We start from the raw sequence: 19241 nt of genomic DNA, 5'->3' as shown, positions 1-19241 counted from the left end.
TCATAAATTATGAGTTAAGTTTTGAAATTTTGTTGTTGTTTTGTTTTCTTGTCTTATAGTTTATTCGCATTAATAGCATCTCTCATAGGTCGCTAAAAGCGGTTATTTTTTTATTTTAGTCGATTAAATTGTTTCTGTTCAAATCTGACGCCTTCTATGTTTCCTTTAAGGTCTTCTTTGTTTGAAATCGTTTCAATTCATAGCTATTGCTTTCTTTGACTTAGACGCTGCCCGTTTTTAGAAAAAACTATTAGTGAATTTTTGAGTTTTCCAGGTTTGTTGTGAACCTAATGACATCCGGTCACCTAACCTCATTAACGACAGGTCTCATCTGCGATTAATGGGAGAGAAGGGATTTTAATTGGTGTCACGAGTTCTTAGAAGTAGTTTTTTTATTTTGACCATTTATTTAAAGATGAATCTGATTTTGTAGTCTTTTTTGTTTTTAATTGCTCTCAACGAAGTTTGTAGCAATTATGCTAGTCCTCTTGCTCTCTTTTTTGCGAATTTTTTCGCTTGACCAATTTTTCGTCTAACGCATTTAACTTTTTGGCCTTAAAAGCGGGATAAACAAGTAGCGCTCAGCGTGCATTAAGCTTTTTTAGAGATCCTTAGTTGCCTTTAGCAGTCTTTCAAGCGCTTAGTTCGGTGAAGTTACTGGGAAGGCCGTAGTTTAAGGTTAAGAGGTCAGTTTTAGGTGTTTTTCAGCACAAAATGTTGCAATTGTTCGTGTTTTTTAATAGCCACCCTCATCTTCTCAGCCAGCTATTATTGCGCTCGTATTTTTTTTACTTCGTCAAACTTTTTTTCGCTTTACCATTTTGCCGCTTTTTCGACATTTTGCGTGAAATCTTTTTGACTTCTCTAGGCTAGTTTCTCTCTTCTCTCATTCTGCTAAAAGTGAATTTGAACATCAGTTGCTAAGCAAAGCAATTCAAAATGAACAGAGTCGGTATAAAAAATTGAAGTCAGAAATAGAAACGGGATAAACCCATAAAGCCCAATTTTAGATGCCCGCTATTTGAACGTCGTTCCTATAAGTCTTAGTTACCACCTCTAATGCTTATTGGTGTTGATAGTAGCCCCTGTAGCCTCTCTCTAAGAAACAGAAGTATATTCAAGTACGAAATGCCATTAAAATAAATCGGACTTAAAAAATATTTTTGTACAAAAGTCTTTTTTTTCAATATATTCTATTCGTTCAATCCCAATCATGCTTATTGGAATCAACGGCGGCTATTTTCCGGCAATCTGCCGGGTATGCTTGTCGTTTCTCGAAGTTTTTTTTAAACCAGTTTAAAATTGAGGTTGATTAAAGTTGATAAAGGTCTTTTGCAAGAGGTAAGTAATTTTTACGACCATTTTAAGACGTATATGTTTTGGTAAAGCAACCCAAAACACGCAAATTTATAATAAGTTTCACAATTTTTTTAACGCATTTCAAAATTTTTGATCAATTTTGAGCTTTATAGCCCTAGGTGTCAAGGAAATTCCTCTAGGAATTGATAGAAGTTTACTACATAGTTTCTGGGGATAATGGAATGATTTTCATCATTTTAACATCGCGAATGTCGCATTTTTTTCAAAACTTACGTTTTGTTCAGTTTTTTTACGTTTATTTTCATTTTTCAAGTTTTTCCAGACCAAGGGGCAGAAAAATATCCTTAAAGTTTGATAATAGGTAAGTAAAAAATTTTTATAGGCCATGTAATAGTTTTCAACTTTTTAATATCACAAATTTTAGCAACTTTTGTTACTGCATCACTTCTAAAAAATGTTTTTAAAGATTTAATATTACAAATTTTAGCAATTTTTGTAAAATTTTTTTTTTTGCAATTCTTTAAAGTTTTTTAAACATTTTTGAATTTTTTGATTTTTCTGCCATCAAGAGCTCAAAGAACTCCTGCAAGGTTTCATATTATGCTGTTTTACAATTTCTAGATCTAATTGAATGGTTATCACAATTTTAATTACTCCAGATTCGGCAATTTCTTGAAAAAAATTAACTTCTTTCAAATTTTCGGAAACTTTTATCATGTTCCAAGTTTATGGATACTTGTCTGCCAGAAAAATTTTTTAAAGCATAAAATAGGGATACTGGATAGTCTCCTGAGACAATGAAATTGTTTCGAAGATTTTATTATCTTGAGTTTTAGCAGTATTTTGTTAAAATTAGCGACTGTTTTCAAAATTTTAGAATATTTTTGTCCCTTCTGAGTTTAACGACCCTTACCGGCCAACAAAACTTATTAATCCTTGCAAATGGGTTAATTGACAGAACTCTAGAGACATTTTTTCACTGCGAAATCTGGTAACCTTACAAATCTTTAAAATACCACTTTTTTATTTATTTTCTAACAAGGCTAGAAAACTAAAATTTGCAGAGTCGAAACAAGCTAAGGCTAGCCTTACTAAACCGTGGCAGGCTACTGACAAATCCAACCGCTCGCCGGTTGTCTGAGAGCAATTCAACTGACGTTAGTAATTCAACTTGCTTTGTTCTTGTGATAGAATTGCTCAATCTCAATTGTGTCAAACTAATTGATCTCATTGGACATCCAATACGGCTTACTTTTTGTCAAGCCAACGCTAACACAATTCGTTGGACTTTAATTCAGGACTTGTCCTGTTATGTTTCTTTTTATTTTTGTAAGATGTTTTCACACCGTTTTTTATGACTTTGAGTTTTCCAAACAGGATAAGCAGGTAAATCTCAACGGGCATCAAGTTTCATAAACCTTTAGCCGCGTTGAGTATTCCCTTCAGTGCTTAGATTAGTGAACTTACTGGGAAGGCCGTCCTACAAGGTTAAAACATCACTTTTATGAGTTTTTGAGGCCAAAATTCGCTTTCTTTCATTTTTTGAGTAGTTTACGCGACCAGTCTGAATTTCAGTTTTTTATAAGTTGATAAAGCTCTTTTACAAGATGTAATCACTTTTTTGACTATTTTAAGAGCTATTTGTTTTGGTACTCCAAATTTAAACGCAAATTTAAACCAACTTTTAAAATTTATTCAGCTTTATAAAAAAAAATTTGTCATTTTTCAGTTTTCAGCCCCAAGTGCCAGAAAAACCTCCTCAGAGAACTTCCTGTAAGGTTTGATAACAGGTTACATAGTAATTTTTGTTAGCCTTGGAGCGGTTTTCAACATTTTAATATTACAAATTTTACCAAATCTTTCAAGTTTTCTGAAATTAGTTTGTTATTCTTTTTAGGTTTCTCCAGCTTCTAGGATCAAGGAACCTCCTCTAGAATTTGATTTTAGGATACTGCATAGCTTCTAGTGGCCTTGATCTAGTGTTCATATTTCTAATATCACAAATTTCAGCGGTTTTTCTAATGAAACATGCATTTTGTTCAAGGTTTGCTGAGACTTTTAAACCAGCGAGTATTACCGTCACAATAAGACCAGGAATCTACTCTAGTCTCGAGGATAAGTTACTGCATAATTGTTAAAGGTAATGTATCCCTACGCGAGTTTTTGATAAAATTCATTTTTTTTTTCATTATTTCTGAAAATTATCATATTCCAAATTTATTGATCTTCATGAGCCAGAAAAGATCTTTCCGATTGGAAATGGAGAAACTGGATAGTCTTTGTAGAAAATGAAGTGGTTCATAAGATGTTATTATGCCAATTTATAGCAAGATTTTGTTAAAATTTGCATCTGTTCTTCAATTTCTTAATTTTTTTTGTCTTTTTCTGAAATTAACGACTTTTACCGCCGACGAAATTGTTTTTAGGCCTTGCAGATGGGTTACACGACAGAACTCGAAAGACCAGAGAATGGATTTGAACATTTTATTTCCGTAAAATTTCAAAACTTCTTTTAAATTTTGCACATATCAGTTTTTTTGAAGAATTTGTCTTTTTTCTCGAGTTTATCCACCTTTAGTGGATAAGAAATCTCTTTCGAGTCCTGTGCGTGAATTAATGGGTATATTGAATGGTTCGGTATTTGGCTTTCGGGGCAAAAGTTTCAAGAGTTTTAGCAATGACTATTTTTTTGCTTAGTTTGTTTGAATCATTTATTTTCTCAACTTTTGAGATTGTCTTATTGGCTGGGATTGTCCTGTTAATCTGCTGGTCAGTTTCATGAGTTCTCAGTTGTTCATTCAATCTTTTGGATTGTATTTCAGTTCTTGTCCTGCAATGTTTTTTATTTCGTCCTTAAGATCACGTGTTACGACCACATGACGTCGCAACCACTTCAAATCTGCCTTTTGTTCATTCGTTTATGCAAGTTCAACTGAAGTGCGTGCGTGACGTCATTTTTCGCTCTTAGTGGAGCGAGTTTTTTGTTCATTTGCGTGACTAAGTGTTTGACCTCACTCTCGGCTATTTTCTTGCAATATGCCAGCTACGTCCTAAGTTGCGAATGATAACTGCTCATTTGTTCACTCAATTGTCGAACTCCTCAATGAAGAGTAACTATAGTAAACAATTGTTGAATACATTGATGTTACTTTCTTTTGTTGTATATCATACTCCTATTTTAGCTTGCTACGAGTCAGATGAGACGTATATCTACTTGCTCTCCTACATCCCAGCCCTGGTCCTCATGTTAGGCACTATCATACTGTAAGTTAATTGTCAAGGGGCATCAGAGTAGGAACTCTTTTAAACGAACAAAATCGTTGATTCAGTTTTCGCAGTTTTAATTCCTCTCAAACGAATTGGTTTCCAGCTATTTTATTAGAGATGTCGGTCCTTTTTTTGTGCAGCCGATTTTTCATCTGATCGTTTTTTAGTTTAATCAACAATGCCATTACAAAAACTAACAATTGACTTGAAGAATGATAACACCGTAACAAGTTGGCAACGGAAACTTCTGTTATGTCTATCAGACAAGCTTTTTAATTAATCTCAGACAAAGTTTTTATCAATTATAATAGTCACGCGGTCTTTCTTAATTTGATTTAGCATTTGATCGATTTTTCGTCTGGAATAAAATAAAAAAGTAAAATACTGAGGGCATTAAGTGGTTCAGCAGATCTGAGTAGATCTAATGCAATCTACTGAAGCTACTGCAATCATCGTGTAATTTTTTTGTGGTTTGAACCCTTCACTAACGCTCCTCTGCCGCTATGCGCACCTCTTCTCCTACTGCTAGCCTCTCCTAAGTCTAAGCTGACTTTTGCCAAAACTAACAACTCGAATAGCGTATGAGAGCAATTCGCTCGACGTTAGTCAGTTATGTTAATAATGGCTAAATTTTGTCTATACCAGTCACATAAAAGTTAACTTAGTATTTGACAGAAGCCTACAAATTTAAAAACTACAACGCTTAAAATCTAGTAAATTTTTATCTAGCTTTTTTATTAGCCGCCAACCTCTCTACGGGTCTTATTTAAGTCCTATACTTTTTACAAATCAAATAATTTGAATTGTAATGGAGCGCTGTCTTTATTGAAGAACTGTTCTCACATTTTCATCAAATTTGAAGTCATGTTGAATTGGTGATTTTGGTCGCACCGAAACAGGAAGTGGAGCGAGAAAGCGAGTGGTTATGAGGGGTAATTTGAAAGTAGCGAGATGAAACGGTTTTGACCAAAATCTCGAATTCTCGTTATTGGTTATTTTGTTCACAAGCGGCATTTTGACCATCATTTGGCACCTACCTGCCACCTTACCAGTGAAATTTTGAAGTCATATTGAAACAATGATATTGGTTACGCCGAAACAAGAAGTGGAGCAGAAAAGCGAGTGGTTTTGCGGCGTTAATTCTTTTTTAATAGCCGCACAGCGATAGCTGGGGCTATTATTGGCCTTCTCTTGGTTTTTTTTTACAATTCAAAGAATTTGAATTACAATTCAAAGAATTTGAATTGTATTGGGGCGCTGTCTTTTTTTTTAAGATCTGTTCACACATTTTCATGATTTTTGAAGTCAAATTGGAGTAGTGATTTTGGTCACTCCGAAACAGGAAATGGAGCGAAAAAGCGAGTGGTTTTGCGGCGTGAATTTTTTTCGCTCTAATTTTAAAGTAGAGTGCGAAAGTGGTGTTTGAACAAAAATTCGGTTTCTATGTAGTGGTTTTTTGTTCACATGCGGCAATTTCACTCTAATATTTACTGTTTTTTCGATTTTTTGGATCGGATTTTTTTCTAAATGGTTTTCCCAATCCATTCACAGCTCATTTTAGGCCTAGTTTTTTGTTTGAATTAAATTTTGATTTCTCGCTAGTGGTTTTTTGTTCACATGCGGCATTTTGACATTGATTTTCTGTTTATTTCTTATTTTTTTGTTCTTATTTTTTAAAATGGTTTTCTCAATTCACTCATAGTCCATTCTAGGTCTAGTTTTTCTGTTTAGTCAATGAAAATTCTTTGAATTGTACGTCAGGACTTGTCCTGCTATGTTTTTTATTTCGTCGTCATGATTTTTGTTACGACCATATGACGTCACAGCCACTTTTTGTTCATTCGTTCATGCAATTTCAACTGAAATGCATGTGTGACGTCATTTTTCGCTCTTAGTGGACCGAGTTTTTTGTTCATGCGCGTGATTAAATTTTTGGTCACACTTTCACTTACCTCACTCTCAAAAATGACTTCCTCACTTTGAAATTGACTTTTATTCACTTCTTAATTCAAAGAGATAAGGTCAAATGGGTGTGTGTCACTCTAAATGAAGGTTATTTGAGATCAACTAATAGAGGCAGGAATAACTTATACAGATTTTTAATCAAAATCTAACAGATCAGCCTTCAATGAAAAGACGAATTTTTTTGGTCTGTCTTTTTTACTGTTTTTTTAGACTGCTGATCTACGAATCTATTGCGGCTATTTTCTGGCAATCTGCCAGCTATGTTTCTAAGTTTACGAATAGTAAGGCAACAGTATTTGCACAAAAATTTGCTTTCTAGATTGTGTTTTTTTCAGTAATTAATTAAATGCTTTCTCTAACCAGTCTAACATCCGTTTTGGACCCACTTTTTTTCAATTTTTTGGTAGTTATTGCTAAAAATAACTGTCCAATCCATTCATAGTCTAGTTAATAACCGCGTCCCCAATTCCAGGCGGCTATTATAGCGCTCCTAAATTTTTTACAATCTAAGAATTGGATTGTATTGGTACTCTGTCTTTTTTTTATAGCTGCAAAACTGTAAGCTGAGCGTAGCTATATTGCGGTGCTCTTGGTTTTTACGACTCGATGAGGAGTATTGATATTCTACAGGTTTTCTTTAGCAGAAAGCAAGTTTGTTCATGACTTGAATTTGGACTTCTTTCTATTCGATCTTTTACCTCCGTTTTTGATTGTTGACTTCTGTTTTCGATGATTGGATTTTAACAATAGCTTAGTTTGTAATGTATAGCAATTGGTAACAGTCTCTAATTCAAGGTGAAGAGGTTAATTTGATAAAATTTGACCCCATTTAACTACCTACCCCACCACACCCCCAAAAAAACTACCTCCCCCCACGTACCTAACACCCCCCCCCCACGTACCTAACACCCCCCCTAACGTACCTCCCTCCCCCCTCGTACCTATCTACCTACCCCCCACCCCTTGTACCTACCTACCCTCCCCCCACGTACCTACCTACCCCCCCCCCCCCCCCCCGCAACGTACCTACCCCCCCGCAACATACCTACCCCCCACCCCACCTACCTACACGCCCACCACCAACTACCTGCCCCCACCTACCAACCCCCCCCCCCACACCAGCACCTACCCACACCCCTGAACTGAATAAGTTTTAACGCTTTTATGTTATATTGGTCTACTATTTTTGTTATTTCTAATGTTTTTTTTTCGATATTCTGATTTTGTCCAAGTTAGGGTAGAGATTATTTTGCACGACGATTCGAGTCGTTTCCGGTATTCTACCGGCTATGTTTTTTTTTGTCGTCTGACGCTCTTTTTTCGTTTTACATTTGTTCACACAGCAAAACTGAAAAAGTCAAATTTTGTGAATGACTTCTTCCTCTCACTAACGGCATTTGCGAGCGTGAGGTCATTTATCACTCGCTTTAGCGAAAGTTTTTAGGTTATTTGCGTGATTAGATTTTGATTATACGTGACTCACCTCACTCAATAAAACCACTTTTGCACTTTAAAACTTAAGTTTAATTTTAATTTGTTTAAGGTCAAAGAAACTTATATGTCCAGTAAAGGTCCCTAATAAGCGGCTTCTGTGGTTTATCGCTGAATGTTATTTAGCCTAGTTTTTTGAGCGGCGTCGATTTTTTTTTCAAATTAAATCTGTATCTGTTTCTATCTCTATTATGTGGCACGCAGGTGTAATCTTTCGCGGCTATTCCGGCAATCTGCCGGCTATGTTTTTAATTTTGTAAGATGCTTTTACACTTTTCATGAATTTGAGCTTTCAGAACGGGATAAACAGGTGAAACTCAGCAGGCATCAACTTTCATTAGAAGCCCTTAGACGCGTTTAATAGTCTTTCAATTGCTTAGAGTGGCGAAGTTACTGGGAAGGCCGTAATTCAGGGCTAAAAGGTCATTTTTAGGAGTTTTCGAGCACAAAATGTTCAATTTTTTTTTCGTTTTTGTGCCCTTTTTCGATTTTTTTTGGAGGACCAGTCTAAAATTGAGATTTGTAAACGTTGATAAAGGTTTTTTCCAAGGCATAATTATTTTCTTTGACCGTTTTACGAGCTATATGTTTTGGTACTCCAAATATAAACACGCAATTTTATACTAATTTTTACAATTAAAAAAGTTTTCTAAAATTTTTTTTGTTATTTTTTGAGCTTTTTCAGCCCTAGGTTTCAAGAAACCTGCTTCAGGGCTTGATAAAATGTTACTGCATAGTTTCTGCTGTTAATGGAATGGTTTTTTAACATTTTAACATAACGAGTTTTTAATACTTTTTGATAAAACTTGCTGGCTTTTTTGAAAATTTTTGTCATTTTTTAGGTTTCTAAATCATTAAAGGCCACGGAATTTCCTCTATGGTTTAATACCAGTTTACCGCATAGTTTCTAGTGGCAATTATTAATCAACTGCACATTTTTCAAGAGGTAATGGATTGGTTATCAATTTCTTAATAACATGAGTTCTGTAAAATTTTGATAAAAAACAATTGTTTTTTTTAGTATTTCTGAAAATTGTTATGTTCCAAATTTATTGACCTTTATGAGCCAGAGAAGTTTTTTAAAGTTTGAAATAAAAATATCCTATAGTTTCTGGAGAAATTGAAACAGTTCTGAAGATGTTAATATTACGAATTTTAGCACTATTTTGTTAAAATTTTCAATGGTTTTTAATTCTAAAATTTTTTTGCCATTTCTGAGTTTAACTATTTTTACTGGCCAACAAAACTTTTTAGGTCTTAAAGGTGGGTTATATGGCAGAACACCACAGACCAAAAAAATGATTTTGACCATCTTGTTGCCGCGAAATTTTCTTTAATTTTTGCACTTGTCAGTTTTATTGAAGCGTTCGTCAAATTTCTCGAGTTTGTCTACCTTTAGTGGAGTCTCTTTCATCTCTTATGCATGAGTAAATGAGTTTATTGAATTGTATTATATTTGGCTGTCATGATAAAAAATTCAAGAGTTTTATCCATGATTATTTTCTTATTAAATTTGTTTGATTATTTTAGTTTGTCAACTTTGAGATTGTCTTTTTGCTGGGATTGTTCAATTGATCTGCTGGTCAGGTTCTCATTAGTAATCAGTAATTAGTTCAATTCTTTGGATTGTATTTAAGGACATATCTTGCTATGTTTTTTTACTTCGTCTAACAGATTTTTGTTTCGTCCTACCCTGACTTCTTGGAATGGACTTTTTCAATGACCTACCTCACTCAAAAAAAATGACTTCTGAACTCACTTATGGAACTCTAAGTTTTATGAACATTTACATGTTAAAGGTCATTAGTGTGCATCTAAGTAGTGCTAAACATATATGCCCTAATTCTTGATTACTGAAGTCTTGAGGGATTGATTTTGAATATTAATTTTGGGATCTTCTCCGTTTGTGCCCCTAGTACGTTATGTCCCCCCCAGTTACAGAGCATGTGCCATTACATAGTAAGTCATTATGTAAAAACTATTGCACGTGCATCTGAGGGGTGCAAATAATATGCGCCCAGTAAGCTGAGGGGGCACAAATGGAAGAGATCCTAATTTTGTAAAGCCCTATTAGGGCTTTCTCCTAATAGCTTATGTGTCTCATAAAAATGACAGTCCAAAGCTAATCCAAAAAGTCTAGTGCTAGTGGTCTAATAAAGGACTGGTGGTCGATCTGTCTATCTAATCTCTTTATTTGTTTCAATTCACGGAAGGCCCCAAACGTCTATCGCGGCTATTTTCCGGCAATCTGCCGGCTATGTTTTAGATTTTTGTTTTTCTTCAACAATGGGTTTTTTTTGTGAATTGTGTCAGGACATATCCTGCTATATTTCTTTCCCTCGCTTTAATTTTTGATCACGTTTTTTGTTTTACATAAGTCAAAATTTTCATGTTTGACTCATGACTTACTTCAGTTGCTGTTTCAACTGAATGGGTTTCAATTTCTTTCACTCATTGAATTATGCAAAGCAGCGAAAACGGTCAACGTCAAAAGAACAGAGTAAAACAGAGTAACAGAGAAAAGATACGGCATAAACCGATAAAGCCCACTTGTTAATTTGGAGCAATTGCCAGCTGACATTAGTATTAAGATGGTAGCATTTAGAAGCTGAATTAAGTATAATTTTAGAATCTAACTGAAACTGCACTACAAATTCGAACACTTTTACACCCTTAGAAAAAAAATTGTTAATTTCTATCTCTCTTTTTGTGTTGCTATGTTTCTATCCCGAACGCGCCAAGTGCGTCAACAGCGGCTTTGTCATAATTTTTTGCTAAGTTTCGTAAATACCAGCGTTTTGTCAAGGACTTCAAAAAATGATCAAAATTTTGGCAAAGATACACGCTCAATTTGTCACTTTTCTCCAAAGTTGTACGCTGACATTTGATATTTTACGATTTCATTTGTTTTTGTATTAAATTTTTGTACTACATTATGCCGCAACCCTCAAAATAAAAAATGTGTTCACCATTTTAAAACTCTCAAGAACTTTTTGTTATGTGCATAACATCATTCATTACAATCAATAAATGTAAAAGGTTTTTTTAAAACGCCTGGCATGAAAAATCGTTTCATAAAAAATGACCTCCGTGGACTAATATTGACCCCTCTAAATGACTAATAACATCAAAATAAAAGTAGTTTAAGATTATTCTTAGTTTTTTCCATGTCAAAAGAAAATTCCTAAGTAATGAATCCTGTTACGATTAACGCATCGTAAAACTATGATGTACCAAAATCTAAAAAAACGCAGTGAAGTTAAAATCATCAACAAAGTTTTCTTATGTATAATCCATTCTAAATAATTTGCCTCGCCAGTCGTTCAACAGCAGTTAGATCAACTCTAGTCTTTTTTGTTTCATCGTGTCGGTGACTCCATCTGTTCAATTCTATGTCCGTTTCTGTATGTATTTTCAGACTCGCTTAATGGGCTGCTGTTCCGGCAATCAACTATTTGTGTTTGCGTATGTTGAAACTTAAATGATCATATGAGATTTTGAGTGAATCGGAGGAGGGCTTTTTGCTGATTATTTCCCGAATTTGTGTTCTTTGCGCAAAACCAAATTAATATTTTTAAACAAAACAAAAGACAAGGCAAGTCAGCACCTTTGTTGGTTGTCATTGTGTAAATTTGGACCTGATGGCAATTTTTCACATTTGACAGGTTTTGAACTGCATTTTGTTACGACCATATGACCTCACAATAAGTTCATATTGGGTATTGTTCATTCGTTCATGCAATTTCAAATGCAGTGCGTGCGTGTTTTCGTTTTTCACTCTCTGTGGGGTGAATTTTTTACAATCCAAAGAATTTGGATTTTATTGGTGCGCTTTGTTTTTTTTTAAAAAAATCCAAGAATTGAATTCTATTGGTGCTCTGCCTTTTTTAAATTTTCTGTAAGATGTTTTCAATCTTCTTTTTTCATGACTTTGATCTTTCAAAACGGGATAAACAAAAAGGTAAAGCCCAGCGGCATTAAGTTTCATTACAAGCCCAAAGTGGGCTTTAGTAGTCCTACAAGTGCTTGGAGTGGTGCAGCTGTTAGGATCGCCTTAATTTAAGGTTAACCGGTCATTTTGGTTAATTTAAGTTAATTTTTTCTAAAAATTGATGAAGGTCAGTGAGACAAAATTACTTGTTACAGCCAATTTATTTTATTTGAATTTTTGAATTTTTATTCGAATTTTTGTCTTGTTTTATTTGAATTTTTGTCTTGTTTTGAGCTTTTTCAACCTCAGGGGCCAGGGAATCTCCTTTTTGGTTTAACAATAGGACACTGCGTAGCTTCTGTCAACAATGAAATCGTTTTCAATATTTTGTTATCTTTTATTATCTCGAACTTTAGCAATTTCTAAAATTAAAACTACAATTGTTTCAAATTTTGTCCAGCCTCAAGGGCCAGAAAACCTATTCTATGGTCCGCTAAAAATTTACTGCATGAGTTTTAGTGTCAATGAAACTGTTTACAACATTTTAACATTTCAATTTCATGAGAATTTTTTTGGTAAAATTTGAAAATTTTTTTCAATTTGTTGAAAACATTTGTCTTTTACTCTTTTTTCCTGCCTCAGTATCCAGAGAACCTCTTCCAGGGTTCGATTGTTTGTTGTAGGTTATTATATAGTTGCTAGGGGCATGGAACAGTTTTCAACGTTTTAAAAAAAAAACATTTTTTTTAATCAAATTTGAACTTCTTTTCAAGTTTTTTTTTTTGAAAACATTTGTATTTTACTGTTTTTCGTGACTCAGTAGCCATGTAACCTCTTCCAGGGCTTGATAGCATTTTAAGACTTAGTTGCCAGGGACAATAGAACGGTTTTCAACGTTTTTATAGAACGAAGTTCTATTTTCTGATAAAATTTGAAGTTTTTATTAGGAAATTATTGAATATTTTCAATTGTTCGCAAAAAAAGTTTGTAGCAATTATATTAGTCCTGGCGGTCTTTCTATTCGATTTTTCGATTGTACGATTTTTTGTTTGACGTTTTTGACTTTTTGTCCTCAATAACGGGATGAACAGGTAGCGCCCAGCGGGCAATAAGTGCTCTCAGAGTTTTTCAGCTCTATTTCAGCTCAAACTGTTTTGTAGACCTATACTATGGTGCGGAGGGCGGTTCTGTGAGATTGAATACACCCCCACTGTTGACCCCCACTTTTGCACCCACACTCCCCTCTTGAGCTATTGCCCCCACTCCACGGTTGTCGAACCCCAATCTGGAAGCCTTTCTTTTAAACTTTGCAATATTTTGCAAGTTTTTAAAATATAAGTTTTTAAATTGATTTATTAATAACCGCCCTCATCTTCTCAGCTGGCTATTATAGCGCTCCTGTTTTTTTACTTCTTTGTTTTCGCTTTACAATTTTGCCGCTTTTTCGACATTTTGCGTGAAATCTTTTTGACTTCTCTAGGCTAGTTTCTCTCTTCTCTCATTCTGCTAAAAAGGAATTTGAACATCAGTTGCTCAGCAAAGCAATTAAAATGGAACAGAGTCAGTATAAAAAATTGAAGTCAGGAAAAGAAACGGGATAAACCCATAAAGCCCAATTTTAGATGCCCGCTATTTGAACGTGGTTCCTATAAGTCTTAGTTACCGTCTCTTATGCTTATTGAAATTGATAGTAGCCCCTGTGGCCTCTCTCTAAGAAACAGAAGTATGTTCAATTACGAAATGCCATCAAAATAAATCGGACATAAAAACTTCTTTTGTACAAAAGTCTGTTTTTTTTCAATGACTTCTATTGGTTAAATCGCAATCATGCTTATTGGAATCAACGGCGGCTATTTTCCGGCAATCTGCCGGGTATGTTTTACTATCAAAGCGAGAAAATTAGAAGTTCCGGGAGACGAATCAAGCTAAGGCTAGCCTCACTAAACCGTGGCTAGCTACTGACAAAGCCAACTGCTTGCCGGTTGTTTGAGAGCAATTCGCCCGACGTTAGTGTATTATGTTTTTGGTCTTGCAGATATAATACTGGACCATCTTCAGAGACAAAAATTGGTTTTGAGCAGTCTTTTGAAATAGGTATTTTGGGGATCAAATTTTGCCTGCGTTTTAAAAGCTTAAAAAGTAATAGCAATGAGTATAGTTTTGTTTAGTTTGTTCGATTGTTTTAGTTTACCAAATTTCTGAGATGATTTTGTTTGTGTTTTGACTGGCATTGCTCAATTGATCTGCTGGTCAGGTAGAGTACTTTTAAATTTTTTATTCAATTTTTTGGATTGTGTTTCAGGACTTGTCCTGCTATGTTTTCATTCTTATGATTAAATTTTTGGTCACACGTGACTTACCTCACTCTCACAAATGACTTAATCACTCTAAAATTGATTTCTCTTAGCTTTGATTCAAAGCGATAAGGTCATCTGAGTGTGTGTGTCACTGTTGTTGAAATATTTTCAAGAGCAGGTAATAGAAGCAGCAATAATTTTTACAGATTCTTAATCAAAAAATAAAATCTTAAAAGAAAATATTGTGCATTTGCCTTCCTTTTTACTGTTTTTCGAGACAGCATATCTACAAAGCCTTTGCGGCTAGTTTCTAGCTTTCTGGCAGCCCTGTTGTTTTGTTTTCGAACATTGCTTTTTAGCAGTAGCTTTGTTTCTTTAATATGGTAGTTCGGATTTCCAGGTACTATTAGAGATCGTAAGTTCATTTTGAGAAGTTTTTGAGCATATTAGTTTCTCCACCATCTACCTACCCCACCCCTACGCCCCAACTACATATCCCATCACCTAACTAGACCCAACCCCCTCCCCTATCCACGCAACTACCTGTCCGTCACTACCTACCCACCCCCTACACCCACTTACATTACACCGCCCCCCGCTAAGCTGTCTACCCCAACCCCTTCCACTTAGACGTTAAGCCCACCTTAAAACTCAAAGCGTAACCGCCGCCGCAGCCCCCCCCCCACACACACACTAATAAACTATCTGCATTTTTAAAATAACTTTTATGGTTTTATTGGGCAAAGTGGTTTGAATCATGCTGCAGTATTAAAGAGAGCAAAAGGCGTGTAGTTCAAGGGTGTTAAATTGCTTTAGAAGAGAAGTGAGAAGTAGATGTTTGATCAAATGGCTTTTTGAGAGTGAGAGAGAAGGTGGGTTGAAAACACTCACGTGCACATTTTAAAATGCCGAAAGTCTGCAGTGCCAGAAGTTAAAATGCCAGAAGTTGCTTCGAAATTCTGTGACTTAATATCTTGAACCGCTTCGCGGTTCTAGATAAACGCCAGAAGTTCTCAGTGACTTCAAGCAGAGTCAATCGGCCATTACTTCCACGTGTGGCGATTTTAGTTCTGGTTTCAATGATTTTAAAAGTTCTTATATAGTGTTAAACTTCGCTGCAAGTACCTTTGCTTAAATGGATTAGATATGTTTATGTTGCATAATTGCTATTATGTTTGCTTACTCTGGCGGATAATCTCTTGTCTAGCGCTCATGCGAATTCTTTTACTACACCATTGTATCTTTCTTCTCCTAGGGTGCAAAATTCCCAACTATAGTTTAAATTTATTCGTTGAACAATTTGGTTTGTCGCGTATATGCTAAGCAACTGCTTTGATGTATATTTATCTTCATTGTGTTATTTACCGAAGAAATTCCTTCTAACGTTTGATATTTTCGCTTTATTCTACTTTTGTATCGTTGATCAAAATTGACTTACTAATCTGTGAATTAGGACGTCAAAAAGCATGGTCCAGACCATGGAATTATCCTTTGGGAGGGTACGCCCCTCCAGACATTATATTTCAGTTCATACTTCCGGGAACTGTTGTTTAATCATACTAATGAGGCTAAAGATATCACCGAAAAGACCGTTGTGAAAGAAAACAACCATGAACTTCAACCCTAAATAATAAATAGATTCATTCCATCACAGGGCTGCTACACTTTAGATGCTAATTGTTAGCCATGCTACCGTTAGTTGCTCCTCACCCCCTTCGCAAATCACATGACCTCGTGTCGAGGTTTTGACCCTCGTTGTTATGGAAATGGATGAGAGACCAAATCTATTGAGTCCCCCCCCCCCAACATTAGGGGGTATATATAAATTTTACAGCCCCAGGCGCACGTGTTATTTTCTGCATAGTAACGGGCTATATAACAACACATGATTTGTAAAGGGGGCCTTAAGAAACACTAGGGTTAAAAACAGAACCCATTTCAGCTCTGATCAAACTATCCAGATTATTGACTGGCTGTGATCAGAGTATATCGACGCTTCAGATTTAGTACCAGACGCTGTCCACGGGTTGCACTTTTAGCTCGGGGCACAACCCGAGTCAGTCTGATCAAAGCCTCCGGTCCTCTTCCTTAAAGTGCAAACTTCTCTTCTGGTTTAAAAAAGAAACGCTAAAATTTTAATCAGTTTCTAGGGATTTCGTACAAAATATGAAACAAGACGGCACACTGATAGAAGAAAAAATTGACAACTTTTGGTATACGAAATAGATTTATGTTAATTGCGAAGTATTAAACAATCTCTCGGGCTATCAATTTTGCCCAAAAATTAAAGTAGTTAATGCGTTAATATTATATACAAGTTGAAAGCAACTCCCTCAAATTCACTGACAATTGCTGACACTTTCTAGCAAAACTTGCTATGAGCTACCCTAGTACCTAATAAGATCAAATCCGGTATCAAATTTGTTTCAAAAATTGTTTGCAGTTTGAATCATGAGCAAATCAAAATGCGCTTCATCGTCACTCAGCCCAAAAGTTTAATTCCGCCTCCTCTAATATGTGCCGTGCGTGCATCGTGGACTCAAGTCTTTTCACTGACTTCTTTCTCAGATGAGACCTTGCTCGAGAGTTGACATCTGCCCTCTTAGTAACTTCTTTTTTATGCTTCTTCAGATTGAACCTGTTCATGGCTAGTTCCGGCAACACTGGCTTCTCGATGAAAGGGCACTCGTCATATTTCGGCCAGTAGACCAATCGGACTGCGTATCCGCAAGTGTGGACATGAAACAGCATCGAAACCTCTGTATTATTCTCATGTTCGAGGCCCGCAGCAGCACCGCAACGTAAATACCGACTTTTGCCTTCTTTTAGTCGTGCTATCAAACCCAATTTGGACCTATGACTGTATTTTTCTTCCGGAGAGAAGAAAGATTCTATGTTATCCAGATCGGTGGACACGGCTATTTGGCCCTCCTGTTTACGTGACAAGTTGTCCGTTATAACGGGATAATGTCTTGAAAGTTGCACAAACGAATTTTGGAACTCGGAGTCTATTTCAAAGTCATTGTCAAAAAAAGTTGTCTGGCATCTTAGAACTCGGAACAGTGGAATCACATGAATTTTATGCCCGAGATAGTCATCTACTATCAGACCATGGACTATTTTTTCCAGGGCGTCAGCTGGAAGAAAAATATTTCCGTCCAGGGGCAAAACCCAATCGGTGGGTTGCATTAAAGCTTTCGATATTCCAAAATTGCGTGCAGAGTTCACATCTTTGAGTTGTTCGAGAAGTTTGCTCGATTCATCTTCTGTGCATCCGGGCACTTTGTAAAACTCTTGATTGAATTTTTGCAAACTCTTCCTAATTTTCGCTTCTTCTGTTTTGTTATACATACACGTGATCACCCAAACTTGCCTAATACAGGCTGAAGACATTTGCACTTCTATTTCATTACGTAATATATGCTCGAGGTTGTAGCTCTGTTGATCTGGGCTCTGTAAAGGAGGCAAACTAGGCCCTACTATTCGTACTATAGTAATATTGCCATACCTCATTTTACTTTCTTCTAACATTTGACATGGCTTGCCGCTATACACAAGGTATGACCAGATCTCGCTATCAATTTTTCCCAACACACGGCCTGGGATGCTATCTGAACTCTCCAAAGATTTCACAATTGAGTGCAGACGCTTGTCATGCGCTAAACCATCCAAAACAAGAAGCGACAGGACTAGTACAATGATCAACTTCATCAGAAGTTCCGCGATTCCTCTAGGAGTTTTGAGATCCATGTCAAACGAGATACAAAGACACCTGGTACATGTTTGAACGCACCTGAGTGATCGCTTGATTTTGGAGTTTCTTGAGAGGCTAAAAGGCGGCAGTTTCTCGATCCAAACTTTTGCCTCGGCTCCCACTGAATATTTGAACCTCCCTCCGTTAATTGATTTGTCAACCAGTTTCTTACTTTCCATCTTTTAATCACGCTAGTATTAGATTTCGATAAGATTTAGCTCAAAATTTTTTGTGTTTTTATAACTAAATTTAAGAAGAGCGAGCGCTATTCTAGAACATGAGAAGTCTAGCTTCAGAATTTCCGATGGTATCTCGAATCGACGAAAGTATATACAAATATACAATACTTATATAATTTGCGACCGAGTGAACGCTTGAGATTTGCTAGCCTCTTGAAAGACCGACTTGTTTATTGTAAAAGGCAAAATATCAAGTGACTTTTGAATATGAGTGTTTACCTTTTCATCAGCTAGGCCATTAAGCAAAAATGCAAAACAGAGCCAAGAAGACTTTTAAAAAGGTTGTTCACGTTTTTTTGTTATTCATACTGTAAACATACAAGCTTAGATTAGCTTCTGTTAGAAATCGTAGATGATAAAAGGTGTTTAACCACCTGAAGCTTTTGGTCGCGTTGATCAAAACATGCGTTGGCTGATGAACCATCTTAGCTAATCAACTCAATTAGTTATGAGAACTTTATAAGGCGTTTATAATGAATAAAGAAATAGTTAAAAGAGCAGTGCGAGCGTTAATGAATAAAGAAATAGTTAAAAGAGCAGTGCGAGCGTAAAGCCAACTCCAAGTTTTCTTTATAGTTTTACTAGTTTGAAAAATATGTTTCTAGATATACAGCAGTATATTGAATACGTTTTGTATGCCATAATTGAAAAAAAAAGTTAAATGTCAAATTTTATGTAGCAGGAATTACAGTGCTGATAAAGAAAGCATTACAGAGATCGTAAAAAAAGCGCACTTTGTAAGTAAGACGTTGAGACACATTTACGCCCTCACAAAATTGAATCGTTTTTCAATAGTTACATAGTTACGTAAACGAATTTTAAAGCTTTTACTCACACAACGCCCCTGTCGGACTTTTTTGTTATTCCTGTTTAGGGGGGTTTTGAACTGAATTGAGCGCGTGAATTCTAGTTCTTGTTTCAAAAAATCTTGTTTCAGAGTTGTAACAAAGCTAACTAATTTGAGCACTCCAAATGAA

At 35.7% G+C, this 19241-nt stretch overlaps 1 protein-coding gene across 2 annotated transcripts in view; it reads left to right on the top strand.

The window, feature by feature from the left end:
• The window catches only part of LOC142351456 (uncharacterized), a 285637-nt gene that overhangs the window by 236550 nt on the left and 29846 nt on the right, over nt 1-19241 (top strand). For both annotated transcript variants that reach the window (XM_075403485.1, XM_075403476.1), the window contains one exon: nt 4503-4584. In XM_075403485.1, the coding sequence (XP_075259600.1) occupies nt 4503-4584 (82 nt within the window). The remainder of the gene's footprint in view (nt 1-4502; nt 4585-19241) is intronic.

Source organism: Convolutriloba macropyga, chromosome 1, assembly GCF_964194025.1.
Source record: "Convolutriloba macropyga chromosome 1, txConMacr16.3, whole genome shotgun sequence".
Lineage (NCBI taxonomy): Eukaryota > Metazoa > Xenacoelomorpha > Acoela > Convolutidae > Convolutriloba > Convolutriloba macropyga.
Note: the sequence above shows the minus strand (reverse complement) of the source record. Positions and strands in the feature narration are given on the sequence as shown.